Genomic DNA, 26,514 nt, shown 5'->3' on the forward strand with positions numbered 1-26,514 from the left:
GAGAAATCAGGCTTTGGAAAGAAACAGCAAAAAGTTCATCTACTACCCATGAGAGAACAAAAACAAAACCTAGCTAAAAAAAACGTAAAACCTAGCTCAAAAACACAATTTGTCTCCAAATTAAATGCGAAAAGAACACAATACAAGACATCCGACATCTTAACTGGTCTTTGGTCCAGTATCCGACATTATTTTGATGAGAAGTAAAAAGGATTTATTGTTTCCGAGTTGCAAATGTAGCACTATTTTTTCCCAAGAACTTTGTAGTAAGTTTGCTTGTCATTTCAAATCTTGGACCACATGCGATCTTGAACCACTCGGTGTGGAAGGATCGAGGCATGTCGACCCTCTTGTACGTATGTGCCCCAAAGCAATCCCTCTGAGCTTGGACTAAATTGGCAGGAACCCTCTCCCTCCTGTAGGTATTGAAATAAGCCAGACTGGAAGACATACCCAGAGTGCCTATACCAGAGTTGATAGCAAGGCAGCTAACTCGGCGCCAGGCAGCCTGTCAGTCCAATATCTCCTTTGTAAACTCTGGGTCAATCAAGAGCTTTGCTAGCTCTGGGTTTCCATCGTAAGCCTTCTTAATGCGATCCATGAAAATTGCACAGATAATTCAGCCTCCCTTCTGTATCTTTGAAAGCTCACCCAACTTAAGTTCCCATCTAATTTCAATGCTCTTTGTTCTTATCAGGTTCATGCCTTGTGCATAGCTGCAAATCTTTGAGGCATAAAGAGCTTGCCTCACATCTTCAATCAACTTTGCTTCGTCAATGCGTTGATCGCCCAATATATCACTGTAACCACCAGATTGAAATACTCTGGCAGCCTGAACTCCTTCTTTAAGTCCACTGAGAAACCTGGAATCCAAAGATGCTGCAATTGGACAGCCATTGATGATTCAGCTGCCTGTTGGACGGTCCATTTGCCAGAACCTTTCATCCCGGTCTTGTCTAAGACCTTGTCCACTAGATACCCCTCATATTTATCATCTTTTATTCCAAAAGTATCTGCAGTAATCTCAATTAAGAAGCTAAGAAGTTTTCCTTTGTTCCATTCAAAGAAAACTTGTCGCAACTTATCATTAGATAGCTTACCAACAGATTTCAATACATCATAAGCTTCAGCAATTAGCTACATGTCCCTGTACACAATCCCATTGTGAACCATCTTTATAAAATTGCCTGAACCTGGGCAGCCACTTTGAGAAGGATGTCTTCGATATACTTGTACACTTTGTATGATCCTCCAGGCATCAAAGAAGGTCCATTCCTGGCACCCTCTTTTCCACCTTTCCACCAGAGACTCCCATCCCAAGATAAAGAAGACCGAGTTCTGCCATGGCCTTTTAATGCTTCTCTGTGTTTTCATGCCACTCATTGCCCCCATCTATTATACAGTCACCCTTCTCCATGTAAGCTGAGTGTAGCTATTGTTTGGTCAACTGGTGAACCAGCTTTCACAAGCATGATGATGACATGGGGCTTCTGAATTGAGTTGACAAATGATGCAGGATCATGAAAACCATAAACTGGAAGTTTCTTTCAAGTTTAGCACGTTCAATGGTCTCATCAACCTTTGAGGTTGTCCAGTTGTACATAGAAATAGGTAAGTCTTTCTCAGCTATGTTCAAGGCTAGGTTTTGCCCCCATGACAGCAAGACCAGCAAGGCCGATTCTTGTGGGAGCCATCTTTCACCTGGTAGAGATGTTGGAATATCAGAATTGAATTAAATAAGAACAGAGACAGACCTAAACCTAATATGAATTTAAGAATTATGCACTATAAAAGAGTAGCATCATTTACTAGAATGTTTACATAAGCATATATATATATATATATATATATATATATATATATAAAAATATAATCTTAACTATCATTTTACAGAAGCATTTATATTAGCTAATCCAAACCAAGCATCATAGCCAAAATGGAGCCAGAACTTCAGGTGAATAGTGGTTTAAATTATCTTTCTGACTACAAGGGAATTCTTTAGCAACTTAACATAAATAGGCAACCTCCACACTACCAAAATACAAGTGAGGAGCTTCTACCTAATAGTACCCAAGAATAAATATATGCAATATCACAATCATTTTGAAAAGAAACCTCAAACGTATTGCAATTTAAGATTCTGACTTCTATACAAAAGTCAAAATGAGAAAATTTGAGATGAACTGAATAGCGAGATGAATTTCTTCAATGTGAATGATCATATAAAGTCACACAAGCAGTAACATGAATTTTTCATACTACTTAATATAAAAGTTAGATCATCATATTAGCCAATAAGGAAAGAACACAGAAGAAAACACGGTGACACATAGTGGCTATCTCCTACGGTTGAAACAACAGGAGAAGGGAGAGGATGACAAAGTAGAATCCTACCTTATCACCATCCACCACTGCCACTGCATGTCATGCTGTGCGAGGTGGTTAAGATTTTAACTCTTTGTCTAGGTTTTAGGTTGTCAGATTACTGGATTTTGTGGGGTTGAAGCCAAATTACATTCAGACACATTGCAGAACTACCAAATTTGGAAATGATCCCAACTTTATTTTCAGGCATCATGGCATGTAAAAAAACTAAACCTGAAATTTTCAGGTAACAAAAACTCGATCTGATATAGTGCGACTTGTCAGACATATTGGGTCATATGGAATTTACTTGTTCTCTCCCTCGATCGAGATATCCTCTGTTTCGCCCAAGGAATATTGTATTGAGTGAACCATCAATCATTCGGAGCGTGAAGTGCAATTAGATCAATTTATTTATTTTGAGGATCAATTAGGATAATTTATGTTTGACTTGGAAAAAATAAAAATAAAGAATCCAGGCTCCGTTAATCAGAATGTTTACCATCCGTAATCATATGCAGACAATCTACATGCTTAATCAGCTTTGTTTTTCTCAATCAACCTGGAACTGATCTGGATTAGAGCCCATCATTGGTCAGCAGACCAATCCAAACAGATATAGATAAATCTCTAAGTACTAACAGAAGAACCCCTAAACACACCCAAACAAAATCTGAAGTTACAAAGATAAAGCCACATCTCTATCTCCTAGAACAGCACAATTTTTATTGTTTGTCTTAAATTCACCAAAAAAGAAAAATAATAACAACTTTATCATATGTTCTAGTTTCCCCAGAACATGACCACGTTGGTTTCCGAGAACAGCAGCATGAATTTGAACTGTTACAAGCCCACAGGCGCTGCAAAATCACAACTTTATCATCCACAAAATCATATCTTGAACGACAACTCTAGCATCACAAACAAAAATGGGATCTTTCCTCCAACTACACCAAAGAAAAAGATGATGTATGCGTATAAACTTGTCCTATGACAACCATCGACAATGCAGAGACCATAAAAGCGAAATCAGGAGCGCAAACCTGGATGAGATGTTTCACTCCACAGGCAAGGCTCGTTTATTTTTGGTGAGAAGACCCTTTGCATTTCTTCTCTTCTACTTTGGTAGAAGGCGATCGACTATATAGACAAAGCAAAACCCAACTCCTCTCCTTCTCCTTCACCGGTCTTTTGTCTCCATGCGAACACCAATTCCTGGATTCAGATTAATAGATCCAATTAATGAGAAGGTGCCGCAGGTCGGGTCACCGCCGGTACGTGGCTTCTCGATTTCTTTCATGGGATGCTGTGTGGGTCCTACGTGCCTCGTCCAATCACATCTCTTCTCAGTTCCAAATCGCGTGTTCGGTGGATTGGAGCTACGAATTGATTCGGGCGGTGTCGTCTTCGGATTTGATTGGGCCGTAAGTGAACGGCCCATTCGTTACGTGTCGACGTGTGCTCATATATACTGGGCTTACAACGGCCCATTAATCGAATGGAGATGGGCTGTCACGTGACACCGTCTCTGTCTGTGCATCCCTCACCTCTTTTCATTGATTTATAGATGAATGATGATGACGATGATATATATATACATATGGCCTCTCCTGCTGCACTGTGGCTTTGGATGGAGAGGAGACGGCCAGTGCATGGATGCTGTCTCTCCACCTCCTCCTCGGTTGCGTGCATTAATGGAACCTAGAAAGAAGCCTGCGAGGAGGAACGGAAAAGATAAAAAGGAGGGTGTCGGTTCCTTTCTCCTGCTTTCAGCCCAGTCTCGTCAAGATCACTAGGCACTCGATCTTGTGGGCTGTGTGGCCACCGGTGCCGTGGACCAGTCGATCTGAAGAAGCCCCACACTACACGAGGAGGACAAAGCAAGTTTTTATGTTGCATTGGACCAGCCAGTTTGCAGTACTACTGTTGAACTGGAGCCACTCCACCACACCTTCAGCATGTGACCGGAGGAAGAGATCTCCATGCAGGCAATGATGCATCCTGCCTCACGCGAGATCGAACTTGCAGATAGAACTTGATGGGGGTGTGAGATTGGCTGTGCCCACAAACTCGTCGTCTACGAATGAATGAACATTCTTGAACAGTGCTGCACTAATGAATGCACAGCTCGTAGTGTCAGTCCTGATGTTATCTGGTAGTTCTTCAATCTTGCAATGCTCCCTGCTTTCAATCAGAAGAAGAAGAAGAAGAAGAAGAAGAAGAAGAATGCAAGAGAAAGGTTTAGGGTTTGTTTGAGGGAGGCATATATGGTCTCAAAGATGTCCTTCTCCTGTAGCTTTTGAAGACTTGGCCGAGCAATAAACTCATGATGGCTTCTCTACTGTAGAAACAAAATAATGTCTTTGACTAAACATTCTTTATTGGGATATCACAGTGAACATATAGTTGTGATGGTACATGTAAGCTGTTTCACAACAGGACGATCAACAGGAAGATTGATATCTATGTAATTCCCATTCTTTTCTTCATGAAGAATCTCTTCGAGATAATAATCATTGAACAGCTTTTATACTTCAGTTATCTCAGCAATATTGGGGGTGTTTTTGGTTCTTCTGAAGAGGAATCAGAAACCTCGAAGGAGATGGATCACATGAGTGAGCAAGCAAAATACACAGCAAACAGGATCTCCATGCAAAACGAGACAGGAGGAGTAGTACTACTTGAGCCATCATGGCGTCCATCTCTTTTCTCATCCACACACTGTCACTGCAACACTCGCAAAGGATGTCAAAGCCGAGAAACGCGGCTACTGCCGCCCTTTTCCCTCTCGTCCCATCACACATCCAACAGTCCACTTTGCACAAGCTGTCCCTCCATGCCATGTTAACCCAACGAAAGGGAGAGAGAATTCGTTCCTCGAAACATGTCATCAGGAGATAGGACGAGTGGCTAAGCGCCTAAAACCTCCACTTCACGATGAAGAAACAGGTCCCAGTGGATTTATGGATCCGACCCTACGCCCCTATCTCTGTCTCTCTCATGCACAGCCACCCCACCCCCACACTGACAGATGTGTCTCCATTCTTCTTCTTCTTCTTCTTCGTCTCCTCCTCCTCCTCCTCTTCTTGATCCCTTAGTTGCATATGAAGATATGTCTTCCATTAAAAAGTCAGCGTCTCCATTGTATCGAATGTACTGCCTTCACTTTTTCTCTCTCTATATATCTATCTCAAACGCACTCATTTGTCCTCTTAGAAACAGTGTCGTCTTTGCAAGCAAGCAAGATATTAATCTTCCTGCCTTCACTTCTTCTCTCTATATATATATCTATCTCAAACCCACTCATTTGTCCTCTTAGCAGCTGTGCTGTCTTTGCAAGCAAGCAAGGTATTAATCTTCCTGCCTTCACTTCCTTCTCTATATATATATCTGTCTCAAACGCACTCATTTGTCCTCTTAGAAACAGTACTGTCTTTGCAGTATTAATCTTCCTTGTTTCACCCTTGCTTTGAGAGGAGGATAAGTAGGGTTTGGCGGTCTGTGAGTGAGGCTGCTGCTTTGGATTAAAGAAGCACTTTGTAGGGTTGGGTTGCTGGAGACATGCGTGACTATATCTGGCAAAGGATGGAGAATGACCAAGGAGAGCTTGCCGACGTAGTCCGCGCCGGTGGGTGGGTCGGAGCTTCGAGTACTGCCTTCCCGGCCAGCGACTGGCAGCTCCCTTCAGAGCCCGTGGTCTTCCCACCCGCATCGATCAAGGACTCGAGTAGCGACTTGGGCGATCCTTTCATGAAACTTTGCGACCCCCTCATCGACGAATTATCCGGCATCGAGTTCTTCAAGAGCAGAGAAACAATGGCAGGGCAGGTCAAGATGGTCATGAAGGAGAGGGACTGCGGTGATGGTGGTGGATTCATATCTCAGAAGTTGCTAATGGGTGGGGGGATTAAGAAGCCTTTTGATATCACCTCGCCAGAAGGAGACAAGTCTTCTCCTCTCTCTCCGGTAATGGCTGGGGAGATGATGAAGGTAAGTAGTGGTGCAGTAGGATGCTTGGGAGACGATGGTGGTGGAGGACAACAGATCTCATCGTCGCTCGAGCAAGGTGTCAAACGGAGGTTCGACGACTGTAGACCACTTTCTTTTACTTGGAAAGCTTTATTGGTCAACCAGATAGAAAGTTAGGCTATGTTCTTCTTGTTTCTGAGGAAAACCAGCCTTCATCAGGCAATCATCTTCAATGCCTTTTTCTGAACTCAAGTGCCTAAAAGATTTTGTTGTGCTTAATCCTAGTAAAATCTGCTTTCAGAAGATTCAAACATGGTCTAGAAATCATGTGATGTTGATTGCCTTTTCTTGTTAGCCAATGCTGAACATGTTCATCTAAAAATATGCTGAAATAGGACTTGACAGAACCCATAATATTTTAGGTCATCAAGGTGGAGTTTGGTTGTCTCTTTTCTGGTACAAGACATATAGATGGGTGCAGAACCTTACAATCTGGAAAGAACTCATACTACCTCAAGATTTATGATTGCCGATCACCAAATTTGCGTCTAATCCTTTTTGAATCGATAGCTAAAAGTAGGTTTCAATCTCTTCCTATATTATTTATTATATATGTCGCCAAAAACAACCAAAAGGGTGACTTCAAGAGCGGAATATAATTAAGCAAACCAAACAAAATTTATGGTCTTTCTTGCTTGTAATCTTTTCCCGGTATGATATGGAATTGTTGCCATTAGAATGAACAGACTTCTTCTGTATCCAGGAAGAACGAAGCGAAGAAGGTAGTATGTATTCCAGCTCCTGCAGCAGCATGTGGTAGGCCTGGTGGAGAGGCTGTGCCTTGTGATCTATGGGCTTGGAGAAAGTATGGCCAAAAACCAATCAAGGGATCTCCTCATCCTAGGTAAGTTCTCTTGTGATCGATTTCGCTAGATGAATTCCTCCTCTGCAAGGAATCATTCCATATGGTCTTGCTTGGTTAAAGATGATCCAAAGGAATTAACAAGGCATGAAAACAGATTAAGTGTTCATCACATAATAGAAGCCTATGTGCCTCCCTAAATAAAAGGTATCAGATCAAATAAAGCTCAGTGTCTTGAAGCTCCAAAAACTCATACCCTTGTCGTTGTACAACCATGCATCAAGCACAGCATATGTCAGCTAATTTGCCTTCTCAATTTGATCTACTTCATGTAGAGGTGATTTAACTCGGGTTGATCTTTTTAGCTGCTGATTAGATTCTATCACCTCAGGGGCTATTACAGATGTAGCAGTTCCAAAGGATGCTCGGCGAGGAAACAGGTAGAGCGTAGCCGAACCGATCCCGACATGTTGGTAATCACATACACATATGAACACAACCACCCATGGCCTACGCAGCGTAATGCGCTTGCTGGCTTCGCAAGATCTCAGACATCAAAGAACTGCTCTACTCGCAATCTAAAGGAAGAGCCTAAGGAAACAACAAGATGCAGTGCTGCTTCAGTGAAACAAGAGGTTAAAGAGGTAGTCGACAAGGCCAATGATCAAGCATTCTATAGAAGCCGCGAGCCCCTCATCTCGGAACAATACCACCCCGACAACTTCTTCACAGATATGTCGGTGTTGGAGGCCGACACAGTGAATCTCATCTTCTCAAAGGAGCTTACCGAAACAAAGCCAGAGGAGAATGGAGACAAGGCCTTGGATCCATTCAACATGTTCTATTAGGCATGCAGGAAGATCGATGATACATTGGCACAACATATACATTAGCTAGTAGGCAAGCTAGAGATCGTGCTTTTAGGTTACATGTCGAAGTTTGAATCAAGATGGGGGTGGGGGAGGAGCGAAGGGTGTGCTCGTGATATGTTGTCTGTGGATGAGTTGGGAGAAGGGCCTGGAAGATCCACGGCATTTGGAATAATGGAGGACAGTACGTACAATGACTGCAAAAGCCTTTGCAGGGCAGTTAAGAGGTGTAGGCTGAGCTTTTCTTTTGCTACTGTTTCCTCCTTGTTTCAATGTGGCGAAGAAGGAGTGCTTGGCAGTGTGGTCAGAGTTTTAGTAAGATTCATGGACAAAGGAAGCAACAAAGATGAGTAGGAGGAGCTCAAACATACATACAATTGTCATTTGGAGAATGATGAGCAGGCATTAGGTCTTGGAAGGAGCAAGTCAGTATCATTCATTCTCTCTTTTGCTCCTTAGCTTTCTTTCTTCACCTGTACATAGCTTGCAACTTCTCAATGCTGAAGTCATATTACTTCCAAGGTCAAGAAGGCATTCAGATTGTTCCTGAAGATGTTTCCAAACCATAGTTCAAAGCCTCAATGTGCTTTTCTTTTCTGTTTTTTCCTTTGTGTGTGTATGACAGTGTGTGTGTGTGTGTAAGAGAGAGAGAGAGAGAGAGAGAGAGAGAGAGAGAGAGTCTGTGAGTGTGAGATTACATCCACATTGTTACTGTGTGCATGTTTGATAAAGATCAAGATCGAGTTGTTGGAATGTAATGATGCTCAATCACATCGATGTAAGTTTGAGATTGCATTCACAGAGTTTTAGTGTATGGTTACACAGGCAAAAGAAGCTTGTGAGTGAATTGGAAATCCTAGTGATTTCATTATCCACATTCTTGGGTAAGAGAAACTCATTTATCCAGTTCCAGAAGCACTAGGGAATTATATTCCAGTGCCTACTGACCTCTTTTTACTTGCTGAATCTTCATAGTTCCTTTGGTGCTTGATCTAAACTGGAACTTACAAGCTAGACATTCTAACATAGTGTATGATGTAGCACTAACCAGCTTCAGTCTGCTATATGTCATTGCAAGTAAAATTTAGGTTTTACAGAATGAACTGTAGAACATTAGACCAATAGACAGGAATCCATTAGACAATTAGCAATTCCTAGGGCTTGTTATTACCAAGAACAAAGCCATCTGTAAAACAAAGCATGGCCTTTAATCTGACTTAAAGAGTAGTGGTACTTATCATAGGGAATGGATTTACACTCTTTTTCCCCACCAAAAACAATAGTTGATGCAGATGATACTTTTATGTGGTTTGAAACTCTAGTGATCTTATGTAATCATGCTTTGATTTGTGATTCCAAATTTGCAGCTGGTTTTGTTATATCTGTGATCTTGATGTCTCCAAAGTCCTGCAGGGAAATGACACTTGCTGAGGTGCAATGTTATTAGATTAAAATGTATGAGAATACTTGCTTTGGTGACATCCAGGTATAAGTCAAACCAGTTAAGATTAACATGTAAGAGATTGGACACCAATGCAACTCAAAAACATAAACTTTTGAATGTTAGTAATATGATTTTTTTTTTTTTTTTTGTGTTCTTTCAATCTTCATCTTAAAAGCATATATTTTTCTTAACAAACAATATCAGAGTGTTCTCCTAAGAGTCTTTATTTTACACAAGTAATCCTATCGGCTAGAAATATGCAATTTTCAAAATCTTTCTATATGCATGTGTATATATATATATATATATATATATGTATATATAACTGACATATCAGAGAGATGAGGTCGATCAACATATTATAACGATCGATGCTTACTATATGACGTGGAGGACACATCAGATATCGAGGTTGTTGGTGAGGTAGCAGCCTCTTGCCACTTGGATCCGATCGATTGATGAGGCGATTTATGAGTGTGACATGGAGATAGCTACCCAATCCCGAGCTTGATGTTGGGTGGCAATGATTTCGACCAAATCTCATGCCCTCCATCATTTATAGTATTTTTAAGTAGGCTTTATAATATTATTACTATGGTGGTCAAAACATTATAATACGACTCCAAATTATAATAAAAAAAATATTATTTTAACCACTATAAGAGGGACAAAAATAATATCATCCAAAGAGGAATAAAAAATTAATTTGTTATAATATTTTAGCCACTAAAATAAAAATAATATAAAACTTATTTGAAAATATTGTAAATGATTTAAATGGACTCCTAACATGATATCACTTAGGGAGGCATAATATGATATTGCAATGACAACTAGGGAGGCATAATATGATATCACTTATACTATTTTTTAATAGCTTTACAATATTATCAGCACCTCAATAAAAAATTATAAATAGTATTAAAAATACTATAAATGAGTCATACAAAAACATTATAATGATTCAAAATTGGTAAAAAAATACCATTGAGGTTGATGAGGAATATTTTTAATATTATTAAAACTAAAAGCACGATGTCTTTTGACAAAAAAAGCATACATAAAGAAGAGGAAGATGAAATCACGCATGAATATTTTCACAGATGGCATCTAAGAGCTTAGTGATGTTCTATAAAACTAGAGAAGGTACCGATGATCTTATTGATTATAACAAATCTTAAGGCACAATGGCACAAAGGGGTGAACACAAAAAGGTTCCGATGGATCCAATATCCAGTGATAGCTCATAGCACGAAGGGTAAACACAAGGGTGTGATGGACCCAATTCGCTCTTAAGGATCCTCAAAGGTAGTACTTTTGGTGGCGGGAGATACGCCGTGCATAAGCTCAGATTGGCAGAGAGGTCAACAGCTCCAACTCGAGGCCTTGTAGTTTGGTCCAATGCTCTTCAAATAGTTGACGCCGTAAATGGTTTGTAGAAGAATCGTAGGGGTTCTCAAAGCTATTATTTCCGATAAGTCAACTTTTGTCGTGTGCTTAAGATGTCATCGCAATGTTCGATTTGAAACTACTGATTGTTAAGTCAAACTGATAGTAAAAGAACTAATGATTTCAGAAAAAAAAGAAAGGATGATTTCTGAAAAACTTTTTTCTTTTTTATTGTTTCCCATGAGTATCTCTATTTTGATTTTTTCAGATAATATCTTTTTTTATCATCTCATAAATATTATTATATATTCCCGTCGTCATCTTTGTGCGGTGCCACTCATTTTTCTCCTTTCATCACTATTGTTACCTCCATCCCTTGAGTTTCATCGTTCGCCCCTTGTTCCTTCCTCTCTCCTCTTTCTCTCACTCTTCCTTCTCTTCATGTCGTTGCTTTGTCTTTACCATCCTCTGAAGCTAGGAGTCATCTTCAACATCATCAATAGCAATAAGTTATCGATCATGCGAGTAGATAGTGGGTGAGAAGGAAAGGAAGATGTCTCATCTTTAATATTATTCCGATTGTTTCTTTGTGACAACTGTCCCTTGATCTCACAGTAAAATCCTGTCATCCGAAGAGGAAAAGAAAATGATAATAAAAAAAAGAATGAAGATAGATAAGAAAATGAGAAGGAGAGAGAAGGGAGGGAGGTGGAAAGAGATGACGAAGATAATGAACAGACGATAGGAGCTCATGTTAGGATCAGAAACAAAGACAGATGATGGAGACAACAAATGAAAAAGAAAAGATAACCAAACTACGACACGAAGGTAACAATGTGAAAGAATAAGGATATATATATGAAATTATAAAAAGGATTATTATCTGAAAAAAAAGGTGAGAAAATAAAAATCGAAGGTAAATATATCTATGAAATTATAAAAAAGGATTATTATCTGAAGAAAAAGATGTGAGAAAATAAAAATCAAAGGTAAATCGTCCCAAAAAAGTAGAAAAGAATTACGTTAACGGCAAAGCACGCCTCACTTTGTGTCTCATCAGTGAGGTACTGACTGTACGGGCGTGGCAGCTAAAGGGACGCAAGTAGTGTAACAAATCTAAGCTGGCTAAGGAAACGTCTTTTCAACGACTCGATTACCCAACCAAAGTAGATTTGGATTCTCCCGACGTACTGCAATCTCCGCATGCCTTCTTTACGTGCAACCAAACAAAAAAGGTTGCATTACCATCATCGTCACTGTTCTCGTCATCAACGCCATGCCCCCCCCTCCAAACCCTAACAATGTGGGGCAAGCTTCCAATACTTGATTCCTCAAGTTCAGCTGTGTTTGTTCTCCTCATCATCTTATTCAATTAGATCCACTCTATGATTTAAAGACAAATCTTGATATGAACAATCGCAAAAATACAACTTGACCATCGTATCAAAATTCATCCTACCATTCCAAATCCATCCATCAAATAAACTTCAACGGGAGGTTGATAGAGATGATTGATGATGGAAGCCTTAATCAAGCAAGACCTCTCTCGATGCCGCCGTCAAGTCGATACCCAATGCAAGTAGAAATCCCAAGGTCAAACGTATGGACAACAAACTTTGCAGTGGTCATGGATTCAGTTACCAAACCAACAAAAAGCTTCACAAATACACAAGGTTGGATCGATTGGACTCTAAGCTCATGCACGCTTGTTCTTCCAATTCTGCCAATAACAAATTTGGTTCTCTTAATATGATTTGCCAGCATTTAGAACTCAAGACCGTTCTCCCGTGCAGCATTAGCAAGAGCTTCTATGCGTCCATGGTAAGGATAACCACCACGGTCAAAGGCGACCCTTGTGATGCCCTTTTCCAAGCAAGACTTGGCAATGACTTCACCCACTTTTTTTGCCACATCCTGATAGCAAAGTATAAAAGACAAGAATTAGTTCTTAAAGACATGGATTTCATAATATTTATCATCTACGAAAGAAATATTTATAAGCAAGAATGTACAATATACAAAATACAAAATGGCTACTACCAAGAAAAGAGAGAAATATTTTTGAAATATCAAGGACTACTGACAACAACTTAGGGATTTCGAATGCTTACAACTGTTGGACCAGAAGAACAATCAAACTCCTCCGACACTGGTTTCTGCATTGTAGATGCTGAAGCTAGCGTATGCATCTTGGTATCGTCAATCACTTGGACATACAGATGTTTGTTGGAACGGAAAACACTCATTCTTGGTCTCTCTGGGGTACCTGTAACCTGACAAAAGGAAATGATTTGGATTAAAAGTACAAGTTTGCAAGGAAAGTTCATGAAGTGAAATATGAAAAAAATGCAGGAAAGGAGGAAAACGAAGCAATGCCAATTCGTCCTAAGAGATAAGATTTAAGAAGCATCCAATAAGTATCTACCTAGGAAGTGCTTATTAATACATGAAACTTTTGAAGTCAACTAAAGAATACATCATTATGTGACAGAGAAAATAAAAATCTTCAGAACATGCACAATGTATAGTAATAAGATAATTTAAGTTATAATTATGTTTCTTATAGTTATGAATAATGTCACATGAATTAGTGACATGCATATATAAGCCTTCCTAGAGCAAGTGATGAAGTCCTCCGTGTTTGCTGTAAATGAGGTTAGTTGCCTTGTGAACTTAAACTCAAATACTCATGCAATTTAAAGGCCCAATTTGGTGACACAATGTGGATGAGATGTGATTATAGAAGCTGCAATGTAACAAGAGCATGCTTCAAAGAAATATGCGTCTCATGATAGGAGTCCACATCAATTGTGACAGATAAATCAGCCACATCTGTGTACACATGACATAGGAAGCCCAATAGCATGACAAATGAATGGGGCTTCCTGAATAAATAGGGAAGTCAGGCCCTTGCAGTCTTGCTTTGTGAATTAGCCACTACAGTTGATCCTAAAGTTCCAAGAGCCAGCGAAGGAAGGAGTTACGAAAAGATGTAAGTGCAAAATCATTTATCACCAAAACTTGTTGGGTGATAATAATATTTCACAATAAAGATGAATGGTAGGAGGCACCAAAGGTTTATAGGATTTGAAGCCTAAGATAACCAGATTTGTATGAAAGAGATGTTTGTTGAACTCCAAATCTATGTTACTATGATAAATGACCATTATGCAACTTTGAGTGGTAGCATGTTGGTGGCATATCTTGGGGCAGAGTGGCAATTCTCTTCTATCATATCACCTGTGCAACCATCCAATTGAAAACTTGAAAAAACTGTTGCCCAACTGAGACGAATGTTTAATAATCCAAAGGAGAGGAAACAAACAGAAGCAAGTGTCATGGACTATTAGTTAATTAAAAATAAACCACACGACCTCTCTCACAATTGAGAAAGGAAATGATGAGTTTTTAAATACATCAAAGCTAACTAATATAGAGGCAACGTTTGCTTTTTACCATGCTTGACCACAGCATACATCTGTGATAAGTTAAAAGAATAAAGATGGAAAAGTATATAAATGCATACTAGGATTTATCTTCAGCAAGTAGAATTGTGCCTATGTATAAGGCCATAAGCTAATAGTATATATTAGCTAAGATATTGCATCAATTCTGGCATTTGTTATTTAAAAAATTTTGTGTCAAAGGATATGGTTTCTGTTCATGCAAATTGTTTATTCAAAGACCCTATGCTTTTTTATAAATTTCACCAGTAAAAACTCTGGGAATTATAATAAGTTCATTACTAAAATATGAAGTCAGATCCTGCATCTAGGGTTTATGATATGCTGGCAAAATTGTCACATTCATTATGCTATATATGTACCGTTATTTACTCGTCACACTGAGCAAATGTTTATGCTTCATTACAGTCGAAGTGTGGTGAAGTTTGGTCTACAATATCTAATTCCGGCAAAAGTAAGTGGCTGACAAGGAACATTAAAATAGTTAAGCAATAATATCACACACACAATAAAAGAAAGGCATAGGGTTCGAACCCTCAACTTGAACTACTGTTTTAAAGTAATATTTCTTTCAAAGTATTGTTTTATGTAGCCTGTTGATCTTTGAAAAGAAGCATAAAAAAAAGGGTTTAAGCCTTCAACTTGAACTACTGTTGTAAAGTAATATGCTTTCAAAGTATTGTTTTATGTAGCCTTTTGATCTTCGTAAAGGAGCATAAAAAAGATAGGATTTAAGCCTTCAACTTGAACTATTACCTTTTTCTTAAATCCTTGGAGAAGTATGTCATTAAAATGCAACTTCTTTCCAAAGAGAAGTGCATAATATACTTGTTTAAATCATTTGCCAACAATTTTAACTAGACATTCAAACACGATGTCAAGGAATTCTGTTTGCTGTATCCATCTATTATGGTATCTTGCTTTTTCATGATCTGCCAAACGACCTATACATTTGTTGTTCGGTATTGCTTGTAGGTATCTGTTCTTACAGTTTGTCAATAGTATCGAGTGATCCACACAGCGCACATGTGCATACAGCGCACATGTGCATCCGTACCCACACACACACACAAAGGCAAACGCAACTGCTCATAGGAACAGAGCAGAATGAACTCCCAGTAACCATGGAACTTATGGACTGCACAGTGTGCTATCGAACCACCCGTCCAGCTTGTTAATGAGTAGCAAGTAGTCGCTGTTTTAACGTTTGCCAATTCTCTATCAGCCATTTTATCAAACACCCTATTGTCTACATTTTTCTCGAGCATTAATCTTGCACGGGTGTTCAAATGATCGCCTCTCGTGTCTTTAGTGTAAACCATAGCCCGTCAGACAATGGGGAAACAAATGCACTTACTTTTCTGATTTAGTGAGAGACGAAGAGGAATATGTTCCATTATCCCTTCTGGAGAGAATTAAGAGAAAGAGGAAGGGATGGAGGAATGGGTTACCTTCTTCCGAAGTCTCTCGTGGCGGAAGGTACGGTTCTCTCTTCGGGTGACGACCTTGGCCTCGATGAAAGAAGGCCGTCGTGTTGTGGTCGGGCAGGCCATGGCCGAGGAGGGCATCATATTCATTTTGAAGCAGAGCCGCTGACCGCTAACGAAGGAGCTGCTTCCCACCATTGCTGGAGACACGCGAGCAGTAGCTGCCATTGTGGACGGAGCAGAAGCGACCAGCGAAGAAGAAGAATGAGACATCCTCCTCTCCTCTCCCTCTCTCTCTCTCGCTCTCGCTCTCTCTTGTAATGTCACTCGCGAGGACGAAACCCGACCTTATCTCCTCATCCATCCACCTCTTCCCGATTCTTCCATTTATGCCCCTCAAAGTGTAACGGAATTTAACGGTAACGGCATTCCGGCTCCTTTCCGTCAGTTTAGAGTAATTTTTTTTCCCTCCCGCGCTTCGTCGTCGTCTACCTATATATACTCGCCCAAAATGAAAGATGAGAGAGCGGAAAGGGATTGCGATCTCCAGTCTCTGATCTGTGTAAGCTCTCTACCACCAACTTCTCAGGTTTGCTTTTCTTCTTCTCTCTCGCGTAGATAATTCATCGATATCCGATTCCGTCACAAACAGAGATGATTGTTTCGTTGGATGTTCGGCTTCGAATGGATCGATCAGTTTGTGATCGATGTCGAAGACTTTTGATTCCGGTGTTCTGTTTATTTGATCCAATTTCGCAATCGTTCCATATGTTTTTGGAATTGGAACCTGAAACGGATCCCCTTTGGGGTTGGATCTGGGAAGGAACTAATCGATCCCAAGTTCGGTAGATAATTCCCTAACGTCTTTGGTTACTGCTATAATATCCATTTCAGCGATCATCGATCTTGAACATATCACGAAGCGATCGAAACCCAGATCAAGGAGCGCATCAAGACAATGGTAATTTGCTCTTTTCCAGATTGAAGCATGCATATGGCTGTATTGATCGTCTCGGAAAGCACAGGAGGGGGGCGACGGCAGAACGGGCGGCGGAGATGAGATGGCGACGGAGATGGGATCGGGGGAAATGGAGCACGACGTCCAACGCATCCTCGAAAAGATCGATCAGTTCACTCAACAGGTTTCAATCCCCTGAGCTTGCTGTGTAATGTATCCCCTTGGTAAATGACTCAAACAGGGGATCTCTCTGTGAAGGTGTGGGAGCTGCTGGACGCAGGGAGGACGCTGTTCAAAACCCTGTCATCGGAATTCGAAGAACGCTTGATCTCGTGAGTAGTAGCGATCGGTGTTCTTAGTTGGGAAGCAAGATAATGAAACGGAAGTTGAGATGGACGTCGACTCACATGTTTGCGTCACAGAATCCACAAGGAGCAGATGGCGAAGTGGCAGGAGGAGATCAAGGAGATGCAGTTGCGTGACACATGCAACGAAGCAGCTCGAGCTCTCCTTGAGAACGCCCAGCATTTGCTTCGCAGTGCTCCTCAGGCCTCTCCTACACAGCAGCCTCTGCAGGATTTCTCAGGTGAAATGTAAGTGGCGAAGGTGAAATCTGTGCTTTTGTTTTACTCCTATGTACTGCCTAATTCACGATAACACGACAATTGTTGCACCCATGCAACTAGCAATTCATAGCTGTGTCAACTCCCATCGCATCCTTCTACATGAAATATAGGAAGCAATGCCCTTTGTGTTGAAGCAACATTTTGCTCATAGTGCTTTCACTGCCTGGACAGGCATTGATGACCCTTTTTGCAGGATCTTAATTCATATATGGTTTATATGATAAACTTAAATGCATGAAACTTCCATCAATATGATTTGGGGACATGGAGATTATGAATATGCACAATATTTATCTTTAAAATTAGAAAAAAAATTCTTCATGACATAAAGGCAAATTTATCATTGTGACAATTCATATTTGATTCAAAAGAAACACAAGGAATAAGTCATAAGACAACAAATGGGCATAATGAGAATGATTCAAATATTAATGACTATTAAAATCCACCCACCAAACAAAACATATATTCATTACAACTAGTTCTTTCCTCACAGGCTTTAGAAGTTATATTTGGGTAAGCCAACAGCAAAAGATTAGATTCCTTATTGCTTTCAGAAATTTTGGAATGTAAGATAAATACCAAATTCCATGAATTTTGAACCAGAGACAGATTTTATGTACTCTGGTATCTCACATCTATGAAACAGCTTTCGAAACCAATCTAAATGGGAACAACAGTCTTTAAATATATATAGAGAGCAAAATCAATTGCAGGAACTTGGGCTTTAGTCTAACAGGAAGTCACCACCCAGCATCAAGTTCCTGGAAACTGGTCTCATAAGTTTCCAGGTATCTGATCTGTTCTAGCACCTTGAATATTGTAGTGGAGTGTTCATGCCATGCAGAAAGAATCATCTAAAGCTTTGTCCATTGTATGATCTAGCTATGTTTAGGGGGCACCAGATTCAGGCTACGCATCCACTCACAAAAGCTATAATCATCGAAGTGAAGGAAACTGCTCTTTAGCCTTGCCCTTTGCTCTGGAGTTAATGAGCGCAACTGCAGGAATCTTGCCTCCTGTTTCAGCAAAGGATTCAATTTGTTGTTAGAAAAACCACCATAAACTAATTGTGATAAGAAAACATGTCACCCCAACGATGGAGCCTACCTAAAAAAGTTAACTCGTACCTGCTCATATGGAGGATCCTTGTGAGCTGGTATTAAACGAGAAACAAAATACCGAGCCTGAGAGCTCCCCTCCTGTGTCAACATCAAAGCATCTCAGAAAATATACAAAACCATTTTTAGAGAGTAATGGATATGAAACAAGAACCAAAATTTAGTTCATCAAATCATTTGAATAAAAAAAGGGTTATTGCTTCTGATCGTGTATAAAAAATCAGATTATTTTCAGTGAAATGACAACAAAATAGACCATTGGATCAAGATAGAAAACCTTGATAAATGAAAACCGAGAGAAGACCACAAGCATTTCAGTAGGTAAAAGGATTTCATAGAAGTAATGACGCTAAAAGGATAAATTGTAGAGAAAAACAGACTTTGAATGCAAGGATCCGAGGAGCTGGAAAACGGTTCTCAGTCAGCTCCTCTGCCAATGTTCTGCATGCTGCTAATGCTGCTGCACTTTTTCCTTCTTGAGCTGCAAGCTCAGCACCCTAAAAAAAAAATTATGTCAGTCAATTATAAAGGATGAATGCAATATGATCTTGAAAGCAATCACCAAGAGCCTTTTGAAACAATACGTAGCATATGACATGAATTCTGTCAGATACTAGCATCAAAAGTCTACTTGGTACTAACAAAAAAATGGAAGAGAACAAGAAACAGACAAAGGTAGTATATAACATGAATTCTATCAGATGCATGCATGAAAAGTGTACTAGTACTAACAAAAAAAAAGGAAGAGAAAAAGAAACAGACAAACTAAAATGTTTAGAGATGTTGAGATTTACTTATGACCAAGAGTTCAAATCTTGGTCAAATACTGACATTGGCCGACTGCAGGACTGTTATGGTACTGGTAGTCTGGTACCAAATAATGTACCAAGTATCTGTACAGATCGGTACCAACCAGACCAAGCAAAGAGAGAGAGGAAGAGGAGATAGAGTAAGAGGAGGAGATGAACAAGGAGCCATAGGATGTGGCACATGAGAGATGGCAATGCGGGAAAGCAAATAAAGAATGGAGGAGCAGTGAAGGAAAAGATGATCAGAATGTCGGGTGACTATAACAGGCATCATACACATAAACAGATTAAGATGTGTTAAAGAAAAACTTCAGTCACTAGAAACTGAGAATAAGATTCAACACACAAAGAAAGCCCCAATATTTCGCTTTGATTGTAGCTGTTAAGATATTATGCCATATTAATAAACCGGTCAACACAACATAATCATGTTGCTCCAATGATGCATATAAAGTATGTCACTTGCAAATGTACATATACATGATATCAGCTACAGCACAGTTAGCAACAGAAAACTACAGAAGGCAGAGCAAGACAGCAAAATGTAATCAGGTTTTGTTAAGCTGGTCATTAGGAACACCTTAGAGCAGCATGAGCCAGCTACTATGATAAACACATTAAGGAAGTCTATGAAGGATCTTGTGAATAGAAAAAGAAGTCAGTTTGCTGACTTATGTTGATGGAATACCCCATAAATTAATGATGCCAATCATCATCTGTGCATCATTAGGTTACCAATTGATATGAACAGCTAATGTGACTCAAAAAATGGATCAAAAGGCTCAATTGTAGAATGAAGCAACAGAACTTAAACAGAATATTCTGAGACCTAGATATCAGTTTTAAGCTGAGCTTGAAAATCATTTGGCTCAAATAATATGCATATACATGTATTATGCATAGACGAGGAGTGATGACATGGATGAGGAGGGTAATAAGGAGGAAGAGGCGGAGAGAAAGGGTGGAAATGAAGAGGAGACAATTTGGAAAGTAAAAATATTCAAATGTGGGCAGGTACCAACGAAGGAGAGAGAGGCACTAGGTAGAAGGAGAGAGAGGCCATCGGTAGAAAGAGAGAGATATGTATGCTTTAAATAAAATAAATCTGTCAGTATCAGTGCCGGTCCGTAGAATTACTGCCTGGTAAATCTTGGTACCGATAGTCCAGTAAGTCTGAAACGATAAACTTATTAAGCAATAGGCATTGTTTCAGATCCGACCGAGCAAATACTAATCAGCTAGTAACTGACATAGATTGATTCGGACCAACTGGTATGGTCAAATTTTAAATTCATGTATATATGCATACACACTATCATATATGAACCAGGACATGTATACAGTCCAAATCTACACTATTTTTTCACCTATTGGCTTAAATACAAACATGAACCAGGGTTCATAAAATAAGGATCAGCTTGGAGATAAGCTGGATCAGATAAGAAAAACTTTTTCTCTCTTAATAATAATGAGACCATGAAAAATTGACCAGGATCAGCTCAATAAAATTGACAAAATTCCAACAGCTAAGACCATTGCTGGAATACCCAAGCATTTCTGACCAATCTCAGCTGATCATGCAGATATTGATGTACATTCAGTGATGAGATAAGCTCAACCTGTAACAGTTGACTGAGATTTCAACATAACCAATGTTCATCAAGCTGAATGACGTAGGTACATGTTTAGCTTGGCCTGTAAGAGGGCTAAATTAAGCTAAAATTAGTCTGAAGTCTTAAGGTAATAGTCATGTCTAAGACCAAGTAAACTTCGTTATCTTCTAGCACAAGCATCGGGTCTCAAACATCCAGAAAATTCAAGATGTGAAATCCTAATAAAAGTGCCACAATAGGAATTATAGTAGACTGATATTTATCCAAAAAAAACTCCAGTTAATCCATATTCTGACTTTGACACTATCCTTTGGACATCTTATAAAACTCAAATATTTACATCTGCCCATTTCTATGTCATATTTAACTTTTCATGGTCATTAACTTAAGCCAAAATCATGATCACTAATTTAAATAATGTCTCTTATTTTTGCATTCAGATCATTATCTAAACAACAAGCATCTTTCCAAGGAGGTATTTAAGTCTATTATCATGAATTAGCTTCTCTAGCAGACGTGGTATTGAAGGTAACTTACCAACCATATGAACAAGTCTGTTCCATGGTCAAGGACCACTGCTGCATTAGACTGCATGGCAAGGTCATAAGCTGGTAGCTCCTCAAAAGTACCTCCTTCACGATGCATTAGGCAACGAGGAGCCAACATGCGAAGAGACAAATCAAATGACGCATTCAAGAACAAATTTCTTAAGACAGACCTTTCATCCTCATGACCAATAATATTTCCTAAAAGTGGTCCCCTTCTAAGATGAAATAAGCTCTCAGGCAGAGTTGATAACTCATTAGGAAACCGAAAAAGCTTAGATTTTGGTAGCTGAGAACCAAACTTTAGAGCAATATCCTTAACTCTCTCATCTACTGTGAGTCTCATATCAATAGCATCAGAAAAATTTTTGGCATGCAAGACGGTCCTCTTAGCAATAAGAACTGCAGCAACATCTTCTTGGATGCTCCGGAGATACAAGGACACACTATCAACAGTAGGTAACCTCACGGTAATCACTCTCGAGATGTCTGCTTGATAAATGTTTGAATAACAAACTGCAAATTGGAAATAAACATAGTCATTCTTTATATCACCCTTTGTTTCCATGGACAGGGAAAAGCTCTGTGTTTCTTCAATGCTATGCATCTGAATGCAAAAAGAAGAGTCATTCTTGAATGTTTCATGAGAATCAGCTGTTGCTTCTTCTCCTGGCCCAATGACTTGTGTCACAAGAATGTCATCCGAGCAGCGTATTTCAAACAATCCATGGGAACCAGCTGCCCTGGTAGATGCTCTTTGCAAGTTAACACCAAATGCCTCCCCAAAGTCATCATGAAGTATCAGCACACCACCAGAGCTTTTTGCTAGAGGCTGCAGAATGGGAACTCTCACTGGACATGTACCAGCACAAAGAATATCCACTGTAGTTTCATGCTGTAGTGCATTCTGACCAAGATGTTCCATCCACTTCATAGCTGTCTTCTCCATGTATGCATAATTCGGATGAACAAACGAGTGTGGAACTGATCCAGGTCCATAAGTATTAGGACCACCAGCACATACCATGATTCTGCAATTTCCTCCTGATCTTTTGATAACTCCACGTGACACTTCAGCTGATGGTCCTCGAATTATAGCTACAGCAACCTCCACTGCTGTACCAAGGCAACGATCTCGAGATGCTTCAGGCAACTTGAGTTTGTACGGCATTAGAGATGAAAATATAATGTGCATTACAGGAAGCGAAGCATGTATGGGTGACAAATAAACACCAGTTCCATATATTAGAGCTTTCAAAGACTCTTGGGTGGGTGATTTGTCACCTGGTAGGACATCAGCTGATGCCACTGAGCCCTCTGAAAAATCAAACACTGACACTGTTCGTCCATATGTGATGATACCAAGCCTCGTAGCAGGGGGAAGAGAGTCCACAAAAGCATGCAAAGAACCTTGCAGGTGCTGGAGATGTGCTTCATCCAAACATTCATCAATGAGAAGAAATATAGGTGCAGTCACTCTTGAGTCAGATACTGAAACAAAACCTAGCTGACTATTCCCAGTCTGAACATAGTCAATAGCTGAGGAAGAAAGTTCAGGCCAATGTCGAAGATCTTCCTTGCTAGGAGCTATGTATTCCCCATCACTGCTATTCAAATTCTTACATATTACACATTGCCACTGTCCTGATCCAACCAAAATTTCACAGTAAAGATTTGCATAAGCCCCGCAATTTCGGCAACGATGAGGTTCACGATGTACAACCTCAGGACCAGGTGTAATTTCCCTCCCAGGGGAGACCAAAGCTCCGAATCCCAAGCTTGGTACATTTGCTAGTTTTTTACGTTTCAACACCTATGAAGACAAAAAATGCTTGTAAAATGAGAAGAAGACACTTATCATCAGCAATAGTTATGAAGGGCCTTATGAGGTAATGAAAGAAAAACATTTGTTAAAGTTAATTTTGAAAAGCCTAATAATGAGCAAACAGATACACATTCCAACAGCAGTAAGTTTCTGAAAAAAAATGTATAGTACTAAGCTTAAAGTGGAGATAATAAACACAAAATTAGCAGACAACTAAAATCAATTTGCCAAGCAAAAGAACTGTTGTTTAGTAGCATCACAAATAGTACCTTGTGAGCAGAAAAAAACACATAAGGACACTCAAAAGTGAACTCATCAGCGGAATGATGCAATGGCAACTCATGGGATCCATTGGAGTAATGGGATGAAGAGGATGTGGGCAACGATGAACCCATTGAGAAAGATACAGGCTGCGGAGTTGCAGGTGATGTTCGGAATGGTACAGCTGCTGGCCGCAAAGGCGAAGAGAAGACAGGTGGGCCAGGAGGAGTACTGAACTGATGAACTGGACTACCAGCATGGACTCCATCACCTGATGACGGAGGGAGCTGGCCTTGTTGGGATATCTGAGGAGAAAGTCTTGCTGATTCTGGGGAGGTGAATGCAGAGGAAGTAGGCCGCTGATTGGGACCAGGCGACAGGTTGCTGGGTGAAGCAACTGCAGCAGAGTAACCCAGACGACGAGGTGGCTGAGGTGGAGTATCCATTTATGCTGGACTTAGTTGCTTCCTTGGCAGAATACAGTACTAATTCTGTCTGTCAACAAGAAGGAATAAACCATTACACCTGATGAAGAAACAGTATAGAAAAGAACTCGAAATCCAATCTCAAACATGAATGACAAATCAATCATATAAAACCCCAAAAGTGTTGTCTCCTGTGAAGGGAAACAAGGCTAATAGATGGTGAACCCTAGGAAGATAAAGGGAAAAGGTATGAATAAAAAGATATTACTTTTGCCACCAAAGTGATCAATGAGGAGTCTCAAGAAGAGTCATGTCACAACCAGAATCAATTGGAATATTGGATCTGACGCATGGTAGGACACCCATCAAAGCCCTTATAAGTTCATTCAATTCTTTGCCCCCAGTTTCAACATGGGACTAAATTGGGACATTACAATACCACTCGTCCTCGTCAATGACCAATATAATCAAACCCTAACATGATACACACTAGGCGTAGACCAGGGGTGGCTCCATGTTATAACATGTCATTTAGCCCCATCCATTCATATAGTCATTTCCTACTCTACTCGATCCCTTCCCCAAGTCCAATGCTAGATCAGCTAGTATCATTAAAATGATATTGCATCCTGCCCTTTTTTTTGTCTACAAAGCCTTATTTGACCATTTTTAGACACACATCAATTTAGGGCAGTAAAAGAAAGTCAAAGTAATTTTATTCAAAACAGAAATTGTAAATATTTATTTTCAAAGAAACAACTATCTGAAAGTAGCAAAACAAGCTCTATTAGCTTGCACTAAAAGTCACCTAACAACAGAGGAAGATCTCCTCCACACAGGAATCAGGCTTACTGTTGTTAGAAGACAAATTCATTTAATGAACATTATAAAATTCATTAAATTAGCCAAATCAACATGCTAAATTAAATAACTAGCATGCTTCAAAATAATTAAAGCAACCTTGAAGTATAATCTAATTTAAGATATGATGGCATGAATTTCATCAATTATTATTTTGCTAATCATGTTTTAAAATTTAAATTAATAAAATAACATTATAAATCATGCAATATGATCTTAAAAATATAACCCTATTTTAAACAACGAATTTTCTAGAAAATTCAAACAACTAAAACATAGATCAAAATTTTCAACTTAAACTAAGGATAAAGGATCTACTTCTCTCAAAGATGATGATCCTCCTCCCTCTCGATCCTCATGGAAAGTCAATAGTTGAATAAAAGAAGGAGGGTACGTCCATTCTTAAATAGGAGCAAAAGGGAGGATTCTCCATAAGGAAAGAAAGTTTTTTTATTTTTCATTTTAATTAATTAATTGTATTCGAAACACATTTCAATTGTTAATTATTTCTCCTAATCAGGTTACACAAACAAGGAATGAGGTAAGCTATATAAGACAAAACCCTAACTATAGAGATTTTCAATTTAGGAAATAGGAAAAGAAATCCAATGATTGATTACAAGACGAGCTAGAAAACCTAAGACGGATACTAATCCGAAGGAATGGGGAGATGCGAAAAGCATTTGTGGCCTCACGACGACCAGTCGAAGTGCGATCGTCTTGGAATCGAGAAAGAAAAGGAAGGAACAAATCGGACTTGGATCTATACCGTATGGAGAGACGGGGAGAGACTTAAGGATGGTTTGAGCAGTCTAGGGTTTAGGAGATGGATGGATCGGCGATTGAATCGAATCAAACGGAATAGATTACGAAGAAAAAGGAGTGGATTTGTCGAGATCGCGCGCGTACCTTGGAAAAGACGATCTAACAAGGGTCGAGGGAAGAGAGAGGAAGAAACGGTCGGATTTATTCACCATCATCCCGCCTCTCTCCACCATCTGCTGCGACTTCAACGAAGGAATTCGCCTCTGGTCCTGGATGGATTTCATCCATGGTTGCCGCTTCCTCCTCCTCCTCCTCTTCCTCCTAGTTTGTCAGCGAGGTCACTCTGAAGCCACAACAATGGTGGAGCTATGCTGTATTCATTTTTGGAAAGGAGAAATCCAAGGACGGACGGAAGAAGAACGAGATGACGAGGAAAACAACATGACATGGAGAGACAAAAAAGGGGTTGGGGAGGCGCAACGAAAGATCTGAGCGACTCTCCTGAGATGTTCTCTCTCCGAGTCGACTCGGCTCTGGATCGGTGGGCGGGTTGCGTTGGGTTGGTGGTCTATGCCTTCTGGCACATGACCTGACTCGGTTAATTTTGGCTACCGTTGGAAGCCCATTGAACCTGGTTATATCATAATTATAAGTACTTTAAATAAGGTACTTTTATTATTTTCAATTTCTAAAAAATATTTTAGATGATTTTCTAAAATCATCCAAAATATATCATAATATTCTTATCTTTTATTAAAATTTACTTTGAACTCTCAAATAAAAATCTTTAATACATATAATTAATTTGTAGCTAAATAAAATGAAAAAACAAAAATTAAAGCCATCAATTGTTAGTGAACACATTTTTATCATTTTAAAAAATAAAAACTCTCTCTAGACAATTTTCAAAATGAGAA

The 26,514-nt window shown here is 39.6% G+C and overlaps 4 protein-coding genes and 1 pseudogene across 6 annotated transcripts; 2 read left to right on the forward strand and 3 right to left on the reverse strand.

Annotated features, from left to right (window-relative positions):
• Window positions 1-20: 20 nt before the first annotated feature.
• On the reverse strand, window positions 21-1,694 carry LOC103971753 (6-phosphogluconate dehydrogenase, decarboxylating 1-like; annotated as a pseudogene).
• Window positions 1,695-5,800: 4,106 nt separating this feature from the next.
• On the forward strand, window positions 5,801-8,187 carry LOC135652495 (probable WRKY transcription factor 14). Its single transcript, XM_065173459.1, has 3 exons — window positions 5,801-6,443; window positions 7,097-7,237; window positions 7,587-8,187. The coding sequence occupies exons 1-3, from the start codon at window positions 5,926-5,928 to the stop codon at window positions 8,041-8,043; spliced, it is 1,116 nt and encodes a 371-aa protein (XP_065029531.1). The 5' UTR covers window positions 5,801-5,925; the 3' UTR covers window positions 8,044-8,187.
• A 4,313-nt stretch (window positions 8,188-12,500) lies between these two features.
• On the reverse strand, window positions 12,501-16,145 carry LOC103971754 (large ribosomal subunit protein uL18c). Its single transcript, XM_009385864.3, has 3 exons — window positions 15,813-16,145; window positions 13,009-13,170; window positions 12,501-12,811 (listed from the first exon to the last, which is right to left on the reverse strand). The coding sequence occupies exons 1-3, from the start codon at window positions 16,059-16,061 to the stop codon at window positions 12,662-12,664; spliced, it is 561 nt and encodes a 186-aa protein (XP_009384139.1). The 5' UTR covers window positions 16,062-16,145; the 3' UTR covers window positions 12,501-12,661.
• Window positions 16,146-16,738: 593 nt separating this feature from the next.
• On the forward strand, window positions 16,739-17,447 carry LOC135652383 (uncharacterized). The gene is made up of 3 exons (XM_065173256.1): window positions 16,739-16,930; window positions 17,005-17,078; window positions 17,169-17,447. Exons 1-3 carry the CDS (start codon window positions 16,850-16,852, stop codon window positions 17,341-17,343), a joined length of 330 nt encoding a protein of 109 aa, XP_065029328.1. The 5' UTR covers window positions 16,739-16,849; the 3' UTR covers window positions 17,344-17,447.
• A 333-nt stretch (window positions 17,448-17,780) lies between these two features.
• Window positions 17,781-26,160, reverse strand: LOC103971755 (protein transport protein SEC23 A). Of its 3 annotated transcripts, none has more exons than XM_009385866.3 (6): window positions 25,742-26,160; window positions 23,555-24,037; window positions 21,453-23,273; window positions 18,874-18,990; window positions 18,503-18,574; window positions 17,781-18,391 (listed from the first exon to the last, which is right to left on the reverse strand). In XM_009385866.3, exons 2-6 carry the CDS (start codon window positions 23,990-23,992, stop codon window positions 18,254-18,256), a joined length of 2,586 nt encoding a protein of 861 aa, XP_009384141.2. In that variant the 5' UTR covers window positions 23,993-24,037; window positions 25,742-26,160; the 3' UTR covers window positions 17,781-18,253. The 3 variants fall into 3 exon arrangements, with proteins under 3 accessions (XP_009384141.2, XP_009384140.2, XP_065030809.1); XM_009385865.3 differs by having other exon boundaries at window positions 23,555-24,041; window positions 25,742-26,159; XM_065174737.1 differs by having other exon boundaries at window positions 23,555-24,041; window positions 25,807-26,151.
• Between the last annotated feature and the right edge of the window lie 354 nt (window positions 26,161-26,514).

This window comes from Musa acuminata, chromosome BXJ3-11 (genome assembly GCF_036884655.1).
Source record: "Musa acuminata AAA Group cultivar baxijiao chromosome BXJ3-11, Cavendish_Baxijiao_AAA, whole genome shotgun sequence".
NCBI lineage: Eukaryota > Viridiplantae > Streptophyta > Magnoliopsida > Zingiberales > Musaceae > Musa > Musa acuminata.

What these genes read in the sequence shown, in the direction of transcription:
- LOC135652495 (XM_065173459.1), top strand. Translation starts at nt 5,926, where the DNA reads ATGCGTGACTATATCTGGCAAAGGATGGAGAATGACCAAGGAGAGCTT. An exon ending in GAGCAAGGTGTCAAACGGAG is followed by an intron (nt 6,444 to 7,096) that starts GTTCGACGACTG and finishes TTCTGTATCCAG; the next exon opens with GAAGAACGAAGCGAAGAAGG. An exon ending in AAGGGATCTCCTCATCCTAG is followed by an intron (nt 7,238 to 7,586) that starts GTAAGTTCTCTT and finishes CTATCACCTCAG; the next exon opens with GGGCTATTACAGATGTAGCA.
- LOC103971754 (XM_009385864.3), bottom strand. Translation starts at nt 16,061, where the DNA reads ATGTCTCATTCTTCTTCTTCGCTGGTCGCTTCTGCTCCGTCCACAATG. An exon ending in ACGAGAGACTTCGGAAGAAG is followed by an intron (nt 13,171 to 15,812) that starts GTAACCCATTCC and finishes TCCTTTTGTCAG; the next exon opens with GTTACAGGTACCCCAGAGAG. An exon ending in GTTCTTCTGGTCCAACAGTT is followed by an intron (nt 12,812 to 13,008) that starts GTAAGCATTCGA and finishes CTTTGCTATCAG; the next exon opens with GATGTGGCAAAAAAAGTGGG.
- LOC135652383 (XM_065173256.1), top strand. Translation starts at nt 16,850, where the DNA reads ATGGCGACGGAGATGGGATCGGGGGAAATGGAGCACGACGTCCAACGC. An exon ending in TCGATCAGTTCACTCAACAG is followed by an intron (nt 16,931 to 17,004) that starts GTTTCAATCCCC and finishes CTCTCTGTGAAG; the next exon opens with GTGTGGGAGCTGCTGGACGC. An exon ending in TTCGAAGAACGCTTGATCTC is followed by an intron (nt 17,079 to 17,168) that starts GTGAGTAGTAGC and finishes TTTGCGTCACAG; the next exon opens with AATCCACAAGGAGCAGATGG.
- LOC103971755 (XM_009385866.3), bottom strand. Translation starts at nt 23,992, where the DNA reads ATGGATACTCCACCTCAGCCACCTCGTCGTCTGGGTTACTCTGCTGCA. An exon ending in TGTTTTTTTCTGCTCACAAG is followed by an intron (nt 23,274 to 23,554) that starts GTACTATTTGTG and finishes TTGTCTTCATAG; the next exon opens with GTGTTGAAACGTAAAAAACT. An exon ending in AGGATCCTCCATATGAGCAG is followed by an intron (nt 18,392 to 18,502) that starts GTACGAGTTAAC and finishes TTGCTGAAACAG; the next exon opens with GAGGCAAGATTCCTGCAGTT.